The sequence below is a fragment of the Sciurus vulgaris genome, assembly GCF_902686455.1.
Source record: "Sciurus vulgaris genome assembly, chromosome: 3".
NCBI classification, from domain to species: Eukaryota; Metazoa; Chordata; class Mammalia; order Rodentia; family Sciuridae; genus Sciurus; species Sciurus vulgaris.
The window spans coordinates 144,607,402-144,621,228 of record NC_136463.1 but is presented as its reverse complement, the minus strand read 5'-3'; the positions used below and the strand labels follow the sequence as shown (position 1 = coordinate 144,621,228).

Below are 13,827 nucleotides of genomic sequence, written 5' to 3'. Positions count from 1 at the left end.
AATTCTGCTGCTAGATCCACCAAACCTAAGAAAACTTCCCCTGGGGGTATTTTTCAGTCATTCAGACTAGAAGACACAATTTGAGTGGTATAAACTGATAGAATCATTTAAGCGTCTCTAAAGCAGACAACGAAGAACTCACTTTGAAAGCGCAGAAGAAAGGAATCTACTGGCTTTATGAAGGGACTGTATACATCCTCAAGCCACCTCTTCAGAAAACTCACACAGGTGACTAACTCAAGAGAAGGAAAGCCAATGGCTTATCCCCATGAAGCTGGTGAACAATGTCCTTGAAGTTCATTACCAACTGAAGATACTGTTTGGCCCTTACCCAAACACCATCACACAACCCACCACTTGGGATCTGCCTTGGCCCAAAAAAAAGACTATGAAAATGCTGCCGGGTCTCTTAATAAACAATGCACATTCCTGTTTTATTTGCAAAACTAATTACCAGCAGCTGCTGCTACTTACACAGAATTTTTAACAGAAAATATTTTACATCCTCAAGTATTCTGCCTTTTTAAAAAATTTAAAATAAGGCATAACTACTAACTTCTACATTCCTTTAACTGATCTAAAAAGAAAAAAAAAATGATGAAATCATTTTCCCGAGACTCAAAGGAGACAGCTGCACACATCTGTCAACTACGCATCTCTACAGAAAAAGAGAAACTTAGTGCTTTAACACCATACTTACATGTGTGGACTTAGTTCATAAAAATTTCTATTTCTGTAATCTTCCACTTTCTCTGGAGAATAGATGGGCAAGGACCGGTAGGGGTTAACAGATATAACCACACTTCCAATATATGTCTGTAAAAGAAAGAATAAAATATTTGGATGACTACATAGATATGCTGCAATTTTTAAAGTTTCCTGTCATTTGACTCCATCCTTTTCAAACCAATATTCTACAGCTTCACCACTGATTTTATACATTTCGAGAACACTCTGCATTTTTGAAGATGGGTGGTCAGTAATGTTTGTCCATTTTGTATTATAAATGGAAAGCATACTAATATGTTTAAAATACCTTTCAAAATAATCTCTCGATTAGTTGATGATTCTGAATAAGTGCTCTCCAAACCCCTTGACATACCCACCAAAATTTTCATCACCAACGACTGCTAACTGTAAGCAAGAGCCATGCCTTGACATGAGGAGCTGGTGGTCCCCCTCTTCCTTCATCCTCCTGTTTCACGCAATAGTGATCTAGATTTCCCTTCCTCCCAACCCCCTCCCACACCCACACCTAAACCCCAGGACCCTCCCTTCTGCACTGCCCTCTACAGCTTCTCAATCTCTACAGTGGGCTCAGACCATAGATAATTCGGTTAAGAGTCACAGTTCTCCCTTGGAGATTTGAACAACATAATTCCATATTATAGCTAATGTACTGTAATACAGAATTTAAGCATAGAATTGAAATGTACTTTCCAAAGGAAAGTAGGTTTAATGTCAAATTTACATGTAATGTGATATTTAAATATACTTTCTGAGAGATTGATGCAGTATTTTAACTGATACAAGCAAACCAGAACACTATTTATCTTCCTTTCTTCTTCAAACTTAAACTCCTGGCAATGCAAGGTAGAATTTGGTCTAGTTCATTCTGTACAAGGCCTAGCACAATGTCACAAGTGAGCCACCTAGCAGGAAACTCATCTTGGCAGCTCCATTTTCCTTTGTGTCAACATAATAAAGATAGCAGGAGGGGAAAAGATGCAACAAACTATATGCTTGATAAAATTTTTTAAAGCAAAAGAAAGATGTAAGAGGAGGGGGCAGGGCTCAGCTCCAACTTCCCCACCCGTCCAGTGTCACATAGGAAAAGAGAACACTGTTACGAACAAGTCTTCCCACTATTGCCACCACTTGGAATCCAGGAAATGGAAATTAAACAAAATAGAAAACACAAAGAAATAGTAGAAAAGTTCTACTGAATTTTTTAAGCATGGGTCACAATGATTTTTATTAAAGATTCACCCTGAGCCTGAGGAGCCCATGCTTTCATCCTATGGGAACATTATCTTAGCAAGAGTGGGCAAGACTGCTGTTGTAAAAGAAAAGTTTGTTTCCATGCAATGTCTGCCATTGACATTCTATCATTAGGACCCAGTTAAAACAAAGGATGACTCCAGGTTTCCTAACTGAATGCATTTAATGAGACTTTTCCAGAAAGCTGATGGTCCCCTCACACTCCAACCCTCCTGAGAGGTGGATGGGAGATGCTTAAGACACAGTAACTGTCTGAATAGCTTCTAAAACATCAAAATCAGTTACACTGATAGATACGAAATATAACCATTAGCTATTCCTATAGTATCTGTTGACAAAAAGATGAGTTTTTAGGTTAAAAAAAAAAAAAAGTACTTGAATCTTTCTCCTTTTGTTAAAAGAAGCGATTTTCTGAATGCAGTAATTTTTTAAATCTATAGATTTTATGTTAGCAGAGAAACCAATTACTGACTTGCTCTTTAAAACCAAACTTTACAATGGCTAAATTCTTGATAAAAATCTGCCTCTGTGGCATTCTTGCATACCAAACAAACCCGGCTGCCTCAAAAGCAAACTCAAAAGCCATGTGATGAGGTCTAAGTTTCTTTCTGCTATTTGTGACTTTTATACACACTAAATTACGTACTCCTCCCCACAGCTGTTCCCATACCACCTAGAATAGGACCTTGTCCACTGATATTGTCTAATACAGGTACATTCATTACTAAGAAAGTCAATGGTTCAAGGCACTGACTCTCACGTAATTATTCTTGTGTTGGAATATCATACCAAATTCACTATATACAGGGCCAGGTATTTTATTAAGCCTGTATGTCCTGTGTCGCCCCTCAACAAATCCTTAAACTATGTCCTTTCCTCTCCGGTTTCCTGTCCTACTATGGTAGACTATTTGCAAACATGGACAGAAAAATGTCTTCCATCCCTATATGCATACTCCCTATGAGTCATGACTTTGTCACTCTTTCTATTAAGTTGTAGAGTTTATTTGAATCTGGACTTGTCCATGTGACTTGACTTGGTCAAACAGACATTAACCAACGAGACCCAACCAGAGGCTTGAAGCACATCTGTGTACTAGGAATGTGCGCCCCTTGATTTTTCTAACTATGGTTAGAGGCCATGATGTGAATGACCTTGAGCTTTCCTGCCAGAGAGGTCAGGTGGAGAGCCAACACACCCTGCCCTCAGTCTGCTAGCCATCAGACATATGAGTTAGGGCCTCCCAAACCACCTTGCCCCACTGGGGCCATCAGATGCTTAAAGTCTGATAAGGTAATCCCAGGTGAGACCAGCAGAATATACACAAAGCTGAACTCAATCTACCCAGAGAATTATGAGAAAATAAATGGTTGTTGTTTTAGATCATTAATTTCTGGGAGTTGTTTGTTACCTGGTAACAATAACTGATACACCTGCAAGGTTCAACAAACCAAAAGAGGGGCCAAGCAGGACAAGACCTATCAATACAAATAAGCAAACATTTACTGCACTGTCTCCCCATTCCACTTTGTGTATATGGTCCAGGTATATAACCTCTAGCTTTAAATTCCCAGGACATCTGTCCTTCCTATTTGTGGGTTTCTTCCTTGAGGGTTCCAAAATTTTTGCATTAGCTAAAATTTAAATATTTCCATGTGCATCAGTAGAATAATTCAAACATTCACAGTCACAAGCATCTTTCCTCTAAGACACAGAAAGACATTCCTGATACCAATGGGTTGGGTGGGAGTTAAAGTTCACTGCAGTTTTAGGGAGCCACACTGAAGTAACCATAGTACCAGATTAAATCTTTTCAGGGATCAGAATAATAGTGACTTGGCAGTTCAATTTTACATCAATTAATATCTGGACTTATAAATGATATCACAGGTTATTTTCTTACTGCACCATGCTCTAAAAAGGATAGTAAACAGATTCTTGATTAAGTTCCCAGCTGGCTACCTCCATGCTCCTGAACCTCAGCACCAGCAGCCCTCAGGAGTGTCTGCACCCCAAAACATGACCATGGTACGCTCCCTGTGGGACCAGCCTCTAACATCTAAGAGCAGGGAAGGGGGAAAAGGGAGAAGAAGTGAACAGAAGGGAACAAGAAGCAAAGGTGAGAAGAAGAGGAAGAAGAAAAGTCCTGTCTCTCCATAAAAGGCACGTTCAAATAGCAGGTTTTTTTCACTTCTCAAGGACAGACATTAAATCAAGAATGTACAAACATTCCTAAGTCAAAACCATCTCCATCTTCATATTTCAAGGATCTCTAGCCCTCCAAACAGACGTCCTGTGAATAAGCAAACAATACTTGAGTGTTCCCACTGTGATTAGTACAAGTGACGTCTTTTCTGGAGGACCTCAAACCAGCAACTCTCCCTCTCCGGACCACGATTCAGAATCCAAAAGAAAGTTCCTGAGTATTCAAAACTTATAACCTTAAGGCCTATGTGGTATTCTCTAAGAGACTTCTTCCAAACTCAGTCTTCAAAGGCTCTATATCAAGAGGCTCAGGAAGGGCCAGAGATGGGTAATTTTATTAGGAGTTCCCAGATAAACCGATGCATCACCAGGATTGAAAACCAATGCGCTCACCTTCAGCGCTCCCAAGACCAGCTTTTACTGGTCTTTCAACTGCAAAGACCATGCTTGCGCCACTCTTAACCCATCTCCTATCTCACCTTCCCCTTTAAATATTCTCAGATAACTAACTCCCAAAACATTTTGAAAAGAAAAGAAAAACCCTTCTAGCCTTACTTCAATTTTAGTCACATTTCTAATAAACTTGGTCATGTGGTATCTCAGCACACAACAGGAAAAGAGCTGTACATCTGTAAACTGGGAGAGACCAAAAGGTGCCACCCTGCAGCAGTATATTCAAATGTTTGATGATGACTCACTGTAAGACACAAAATTTTCATCACAACCCAGTATGTGTGTGTACCTAATTATACAGACACACACACCTATATGAGATAAAAACTTCACAAAACCCAAATAACCTTAATATATGCAATGCAATGATCCTTTTTGTTTAATTCTATTCATTAAACACTTTTTTAGAACTGCTGGTCCTAATCCACTAAATGGTATCCAAGAGCCACTAATGAATGAAACTTGCAGTTTAAAAAATAGAGCTGCAAGATTCTCCCCTTAACCTTTCTTTCAGTTGTTGATTCCCCTGAAATACTAAAGCCATGAACCTTCTCTTAAAAAAAAAAAAAAAAAAAAAAAAAAAACACAGGTATAACCTGCATGTCAAGTTCGTGTGCAGCTGAGAAACAGGTTAAGAATTCCCACCTCAAGGGAAGAAACAAAGGTCACTGATTGAAAAGGGAGGGGAATCAAAGGAAGAAAAGAAGTGATCCTGATAACTTTAAAAACCATAAAATGTTCACAGTAAGAACCAAATGCCAGGCTTTGTCAGCCCTGAGAATGTGTTATCGCACTGAATCAGAACAGTTCGGTCAAAGGGAGAGAAAGTAGCCTGTTTTTGACAAGGATACATACATTTTGGAAAGACATCTCACCAAAAAGTTAAAAAGTGAAGCATGGTTTTAATATTTTAAGTCTCAATAACATGGAATAGTCCTCCAAAAGACCACATAAATAAAACATTAGTACACACAGAGAAGTCAGAGTAGTGTCACTTTTTTTTTTTTTTTTTTTTTTTTTTAGGTGCTGGGAATTGAACCCAGGGCCTTATTCTTGCAAGGCAAGCATTCTACCAACTGAACTATATCCCCAGCTTAGTACCACATCTTTTAAACCACAGTTCTTCCCAGCTAGGATTAAAATCTTCAGAAACCTTACAGCCTGAAAGTGGACATTTCAATTGCAAATATGAAATTAAAAATAAAATTATTACTAAACCATTAAATACACATAAAGAAATCAAAGATGACCTGTTTTCACCATGATGATGAGTTTGATGCTTTTTCAAAGATTAAATTCTTCCAAAAGAGATTTTTAAACACGCTGCTTTGCTGGGGCTTTAACTAGACATCCCATCTGTGAATCTACTCAGTTTTCTTATTTACTTCAGAATCAATTTTAATTATTTGTTTACACGTATTTGGAGTTCCTTAAAAACTCATCCCTACACCTATTAAAGTGCTGGCAAATCATATGCACTTATGCACCTTTTAACTAAACCCACACAAGATAGTTATGAATTTTCTCTTTATCTTAATGCCCATAACAATGTAGCACAAAGTGACATGACCACATTAACTAGCAGAAGTGTGTTCAGACAAGGAGCCAAGAATCAGTACCTATTAATCAGAGCTTGCAATCCAGGCTGGTGGTCAGTCCTGGAAAGCTCTGGCAAAAAGTAGCCAAAAGGAATACCTAGTCCCAGGAAAGCTGGGCTCTACAAAGCATCTTTGTGATGGTTTGGATATGAGGTGTTCCCCAAAAGCTCATGTGTGAGATTATGAAAGAATACTCAGAGGTGAAATAATTAGACTGAGTTGCAACTTTGATCCATTCATATGGATTGACCTGGTGGTAACTAAGCAGGTAGAGTAGGGCTGGAGCAGGTAGGTCACAGGGGTGGCTTGCCTTTGAGTATATATTTTCTCTCTGGTGAGCGGAGCTCTCTCTCTCTGCCTCCTGGCTGTCATGACCTGAATAGCTTTCCTCTGCTATGATGTTCTGCCTCACCTTAGGCCCAGAGCAAAAGAGCTGCCCATCTATGCACTGAGACCTCTAAAACCATGAACCCCAAATAAACTTTCCCTCCTCTAAATTGTTCTTATCAGGTCTTTTGGTAACAGTGACGAAAAAGCTGACTCAGTCTTCAACCTTTGTACACTGAAGGGCTACTCTGCTGGGTAGAACCTAGATCCCCTGAGGGATGATGAAATCCTCAGACCTCCAGGAATGGGTAAAAGGAGAAAAAGAAACCATCTTTTAGTGCAGAGGAAACTTTCCATCTCAACAGAAAAGATTTCACCATAATCATTCCTTAACATCAGGAAAGAGGCAATGCAATGGACAATTTACATAAATTTCTTATGTAATTCGATTACAATCTAAAATGACTTCAAAGAAATATCAAAGAAGGTGTGAGCTTTCCCTAAGTCTGAATCTCTAAATCATGCTACTTTCTTTTACCTCTGTAGTAGTAACAGTTCAAATACAGGATGGCTCAGGACTCAGGAAAAAATTACCCATCAAGAGGCGGCACAATCAAACTGATCCCTAGACTGAGTTTGGGCTATAACCATTTAAGCAGCAAGCAACAAACTTATTAAGGGCTCGTTTTATGGAAAACATCATGCTAGACCTAGTGAGAAATAAAAGAATGTCCTGTGGTCTGTTCACAACATACCTTAACCGGTGAGTCTTTAAGACAGAAAAAGTCTAAAAATTAACTACTCTAGACACAGTAGCAAATGAAAAAGAAGTTAAGGGATTCTTCCTAAATGAGTCATGAGTTCTTCTTATCTTACTATCTAAATGAAATCTCTGAGTTTCAATGAAGGGCAGGTCCCTATGAACTGCAGAAGTCCCTGAGGGCTCTAGGGAAGGGGACCCAAGAAGGTCTCAAGGATGGCCATGATTCAGATAACACAAGGTTTCCCCAAAGAGTGGCACATGAGATTTTAGGTTTAAGGTGGCACTTGAAACACTTCTTTTTCTTTTCTTTTATTCTTTTTTTAAATTTGCTAAGATTATCTCTTTCAAATTTATTTTTTAAGGTATGAATTTCCAGGGACTCAAATAGGTATTTGTATACCCATGATCACATCAGCATTATTCAAAACAGCCAAGAGTGACCCATACTCATTAACAGAAAAATGGAAAAACAAAAAGTAGATGATACAAACAATGGAACATTATTCAGTCTTAAAAAAGAAAGGAAATTCTGACACCTACTACAAATGGATAAAACAAGGACAGAGGCACAAAGGCCGGCCCAAGTACATTATAGGGACAGGAAATGGAACAGCAAAGTCATTCTGTGAGTAATTAAGACTGGGATCACATCACCAGAACCTAAGAAAAATAAAAAACAAATAATTTTTTAAAAAAGACTGGGACCAGATTATAGCAAGTCTAATTTCAAGGTGAAGAGTCTAAGAGCAGTTTTGAAGTGAAAAATCAATATATGCTGAGGGGGCTAGATGATGAAACTGGCTGAATTTGAAACAGACCACCCTGACTTAAGTATTTGAGCTCCTAACTCAGATTCTATGTCCTACCCTATTAGTTATGCTTCTCATCTATCTGGAATAGTATGCAAACTGTGGATCCAAATTATCCAGCAAGAGAAGTTTTTTAGTTTTGTGTGAAGCTGGACATATTATTGAACTTCTCCATACCCCAGTGTCCTCATCTATTCAGAAATAATGCCACTAATTCCTCCCTCATCCAACTCTGAAGGCTGAATGAGACTGTGTGTCAAAGCACTGAACACCAGACACATATCACACATTCCATAATTACCTATTACAATTATATAAATTAAGGATGGCTGTACTGGAATCTATTGGTCACAGCAAAACAGCCAAATCAGGAACTCAAACACCTATTCAAAATATATTAATATCTCTGCTAAACTCATTAATATCTCTGCTAGACTCATTAGTGAGTCTTGCCTACAATGCCAAAGTCTCAAAGTCTGTTACAAAACGGTTTTGGTACATAGGAAACTGATGACCAGTTTAATGATCAGTATGTCTTGATGAAACTAATAATAAAATTCTAGAATACCAAGAAAATGACTATGTGAGACAAGCTGAGGGGAATCTTCAGCAATGACAATGAACTAGCCTCTTCATGGTGAAGAATCTGCCCTTTTTGGGGGGGACATGGATCCTGGGAATCTGATGATAAGACATGAAGATCTTCTATACTGCAGTGTTTTTAATTAAACATCTATAAGACTTCCCAAATTCCCCCAAAGAGGGCCTTTGCTTTTTGGTTTAAGATATAGTATGATCTACCAAGCACCTGGGTTGTTTTTCACACAGTTCAAAACTGTCCAAAACGGCTTAGATGAAAATTATAAGGTCGATAACAGATTTAAGTATCTTTCTGAGACTTATAACTTAAAAAAAATGTAATTCAGTGTGAACACTGACTTCTCCAATCTCAGAAGCACATTTGTGAGATATAAACAGTTCACTTGCACAGGGGAAGAAACTGGATGCACAGGATTGAAATGAATCACCCAGGGTCTTACAACGAACAGCAGGAGTAAAGTTTCGTCCAAAGCTCTACTTCAGGATGCGATGTGATGTCAGGAAAGAGAACTGTGATTTGGTCAGGTTCTTTCATCTGCCGGGCACAGAGATGCACACCCAGGAACCCTTGAAAACCTATCAGCAAGCTACAGGGAAGGTGAGACCCAAGAGTGAGTATGAGCTCAGCTCCAATATCAATGTGCCTTGGCCCCTGCCTGTGCTCCTGCTTCTTCTACCAGCTGGTCTTCTCACCACCTAGTCCACAACCACTCTACTTTGAAGACTCTTACTTACAGTCTGCTTGTGCATGACCCATCATGGCTCTCCTGATGTCACTACTGCTGGCATCTTGCTTTCGTTGGCATTTTATTTTTTCAGTATTTCTCTGTCTGGAGACAGAATCTATCCCTGTTCATCTTTTTATCCAGGCTGTCTGTGGCTTCAATCACACTGGCCTTAGATCAGAAGCCCATGAATAGACCAAGAGGTCTTGCAAACCATGGCGGCAAAAGACATCACCAGGCACTGTGGTCTAGTCTAAGACATGCCTATGCTACCATCACATTATAATCTTTTCTGCCTGGGCTGCCAGTCATTTCAGACTATAAATTAAAGGACTATATATGAGCTCTATGCCGCACTGAAATGTCAGCTAAAAATATTTCCCCAGGCAGCCTTTATTTTAGAGCAGGATAATACAACACTGCTGTATCTTTACTGAGACAAACTCTGTAATGAGACAAATATTTCCATATATACACCATTTTCCAGACCTAATACAACTCTTTACTAAGGTACTGAGTAGTCCTGAGTTTTGGATATATTACTTGCTACCAATCTGAAAAATAATAGTATGTGGTTAACTGAGAGCAGAAATACAACAAAAATGAAATCTGTATAATGAATGACAGAAAAGAAGAGAGAGTGGGAGGCAGAGAGGGAAAGGAGGAGGAGAAAGAAGAAAGAGAAAGACTCTAGTATGGTTTGGAAGTATTCCCCCCCATACTGGAAGCCTGGTCAGGAGTGTGGCAGTGTTGAGGTGGTGGAAATTAAGAGGTACGCCTGTTATGGGGCGCAACTGAAGAACAGACCGATCACCACTGAGAAGTCCAAATTTGAGAGTCTTTATTAAGCTGGCCAGCTGACTGTCTCACACAATGCCCCCAAAAATGGCTATTAGGAGAACAGCCCCGACCGCAGGGTTGTAGGGGTTCTTATGCCAAAAATCACATTAATCATACGTGTCTGTTGCTATGATTCGAAATTACACATTAACATCATGAGATCATCGACAGAGGGGGACATGGGTCAAAATGACCCTTACCTAGGTACAAAATGAAGAATGGTTACTAACATCCACACAATCACTGTTCACATGGTACATTGTTTAGGAGCAATAGAAATCAAAAGAGAGCAATTCTTTACTACACAGCAGTTGCCATTGTATATTATTAAATATGTCACACCAAGTAACTGATGATGGGTATGGGGGGGGAATGTTCCCATGGGAGAAGCTATTTCCTACATAACATGGAGTCTCAGAGCAAAATGGAGTCTGTTTAGTCATTTCCCTTAGAGTCTGGCCTATAACATTCTCATGGAGCTAGATCTGTCAGCCCATCACACTCCCAGAAGGAAGTAATCAGGTCATTGGGGACATCACCCTTAAAAGAAATGTAGGTTAGTTGCTTTGAGAGAGGGCTGTTATAACATGAGCCACTCTGAACCATGAGTTGATCTGCTTTCCTGTCTCAACACATGATTTCTTCTGTGTGCAGCCACGTCCCCTTCCATTTCTCTGTCATATCAAGATGCAGTCAGGAGATGCAGACCGGGACACCAGCAGCATGCCACCAGAATTATGAGCCAAATAAATCTCTTTACTTGCTTTATAAATACCCAGGCTCAGGTACTGTTAAAGCAATAGAAAAAGGGCCAAGGAAAACCTAACTAAAGAAAATCTCAACATCTAAAACCTTGAAGAAAACCCACTGTGGGTTTCTAAGCTTTAGACAGTCATAGCACCTACAATGTATGCCACTCCTACTGTGTGTCAGGCCTTGGAGAAAGATGCCCCTTCATCTCCGCCACGACTCCACAAGTAAGTATCACAACACCTATTTTACAAATGAAAGAACTTCAGTGACTCACAGTGGTCACAGTGTCTGGGAGTGGCCAACATGTGAACCTAGCTCTCTCAGTCCCAAGGCCGGGCCTCTCCCAAGATAGCTCACCCTCTACCTCCTCCAAAGTGGAGTCTGATGGACAAAATAGCTTCTCTTTAAAAGTCAGGGTTACCATTAAAAATTCATCTGCACTATAGATAGCAGAAACAGATGCATGCATATCTGAAGTGGGGACAGTTAAACCGGCCACAAAATTGGCCATGTGCTCTGCGGATGAATGGCTTCCTCTTTCTCCTCTACTTTATGCTCAGGAAGGTGAAGGACCATATGCCTGTCATCCAGTGACCATGATGAAAATATTCTTCTCCCAAGATCTACTCCCGCCTTTCCAAAGGACTGGGGGTGGGGCATGATCCTTTTAGTTGCTAATACTTTCCCTTGACTTATGAGCCAGCATCATGTAATGATAATCTATACCTCAAGAACCAAACATATTTGCATATTTGTTGCATGTTTCACGAGTTCATGTCACTATACTGTGGAGCAGTAACTCAATACAAGGCAGGAATCCTGACTGGCACCTCCATTATTCACCCAAGTCATTTAGAGGCTACCTTGTTCCAAAGCCAACACAATCCTCAATATCATGCCCAATTATTTAGGAGATTGAAAAGATTTTCATATTAATGATATCATTTGAGACCCATAGCAAACTGTAAAGTCAACAGGACTATCATCAAAAACATGAACTCTGTAGTCAGACTTCCTGTGTATAAATCCTAGCTCCAATCCCCTACTCACTATGTGACTTTGGGCAAGTTTCTTAGCCTTTTTGAGCCTCAGTTTTCTCATATATAAAATGAAGATAATTTTAAAAACTATAGCACAAAGAGGTCATGAGAATTAAATGAACTAAAAAACATGTGAAGTGCTCAAAACAGCACCTGGTACCAGCAAAGACATATTAAATGCTTGTTGGTATCCTTTATCATTTTACCAATGAAAACACCAGTCTCCAAAGAGTTTAGAGATTTCGCCCAGGTCTCAGAGACAACAGATGGCAGCAGCAGACCTAGAGTTCCAGTCCTTGCTCCTTGGTGCCTACCCCAACACTTCCAACACAAGACACTTCTGCAGACCTAATGTCAGACCTTCATTTCCTCCAGATTGAACTTCAGGCATGGCTTTAACCAGAATATTTAAATTAACATATTAGAAATATTACACAAATATTTCAAGTACTCTATAAGGCTTGCAAGATGAAAGAACTAAGGTTGGTAAACAAAAGAGAAATGCATATCAACTTAAAAACTTCTAAGAGGAAGAAAATTTCCAGTCACCAAAAGTTTTATGAGAAAACCTGCATGAGTTGAAACTGAGAAGTTATTATCAAAAATGACTGTTGTTATAAAACTGTCCAGGAGATGGATTGTGCTCAGAAATTAGATACAACATTTCTCTTCAGCCTCCTGATTTACTATTTTCCATCAGCTTTATCTTAGCCTTCTAATATTGTGTCTCTATCCCAAACACCAAAGCCACATTCCTGAAAGCTCACCCAGTTTGTTCTCTGTCTGTGCCTGAACGGTCGATCTCCTCGATGAGCTGAGAAGGTCAAGTGCTAGATGGTGGCACCGGGCTCCCACAGAGTCACATCTAGGCACTTCATGTCAAGGAGTCCTGCAGACCTCCTTCCTTCCATGCTGGTCTAGGTAGGACGGGAGGTGGCATTAAAGACCGCCTTTGTCCCACTCAAACCTTGCTTGATCTGAGTCCCCTATAGAGCAAACCTCCTACTTCCAACTGTAGAACAGGAAAAGTGATCTTTAATCAAACAAATACAATGTGGAAGATCACCCCCTACTCTACGTACCACTGTTACTTCTGGGACTGGGACCAGAGTACTGCTGAAAGAAAATTAATTTTCATGCTTTGTATGCCTGTAACATTTGAATTTTTTTTCAAAAGCCTTTGTTACTTTTCTAATTATTTTTTCAAAAGACTTCATAAAAGAAATTTTAAAATGAAAAAAAAAAAAAAAGCTTGGAGAGCATTTGGGTAGCTGGAATAATGCTCAGTTCCACTTTGAACTCCAGCCCTGCTCTCTGCCAACAACCCCATGAGCTTAGAAAAGGTCCGAATCTCAGATGGAATTGCAAGCCTGGCCGACATCTTTGTGAGTCTGTAAGACCTTAGAGAATCCAGTTAATCTAAGTCACTAAAGTTTATGGCAATTTGGTTTGCAGGGGGGGAAAATCCATTGATACTAAACATATATATTTACATATTCCCAGGAATATATATGTTAAACCAATATAATAGAGATTGCCATGTGTATAAATGAAAGGTGCTTTTGAAATTTCAAATAAAGGTATAAATGTTAACCAGTAGTATAAAGTATATAAAGTACTGATTGAATATATCTTTCATAAAAGTGCCTGGTACTATCCTTATGGGGATTCTAATTCTAGTACTAACTTCTAAAAACTAAGACAATTTTTACC

The 13,827-nt window shown here is 39.4% G+C and overlaps 1 protein-coding gene across 4 annotated transcripts in view; it reads right to left on the bottom strand.

The window, feature by feature from the left end:
- The window catches only part of MYO1B (myosin IB), a 170,673-nt gene that overhangs the window by 119,277 nt on the left and 37,569 nt on the right, over window positions 1-13,827 (bottom strand). For all 4 annotated transcript variants that reach the window (XM_079135084.1, XM_079135086.1, XM_079135087.1 and 1 more), the window contains exon 3: window positions 701-816. In XM_079135084.1, coding sequence (XP_078991210.1) covers window positions 701-816 — 116 coding nt within the window. The remainder of the gene's footprint in view (window positions 1-700; window positions 817-13,827) is intronic.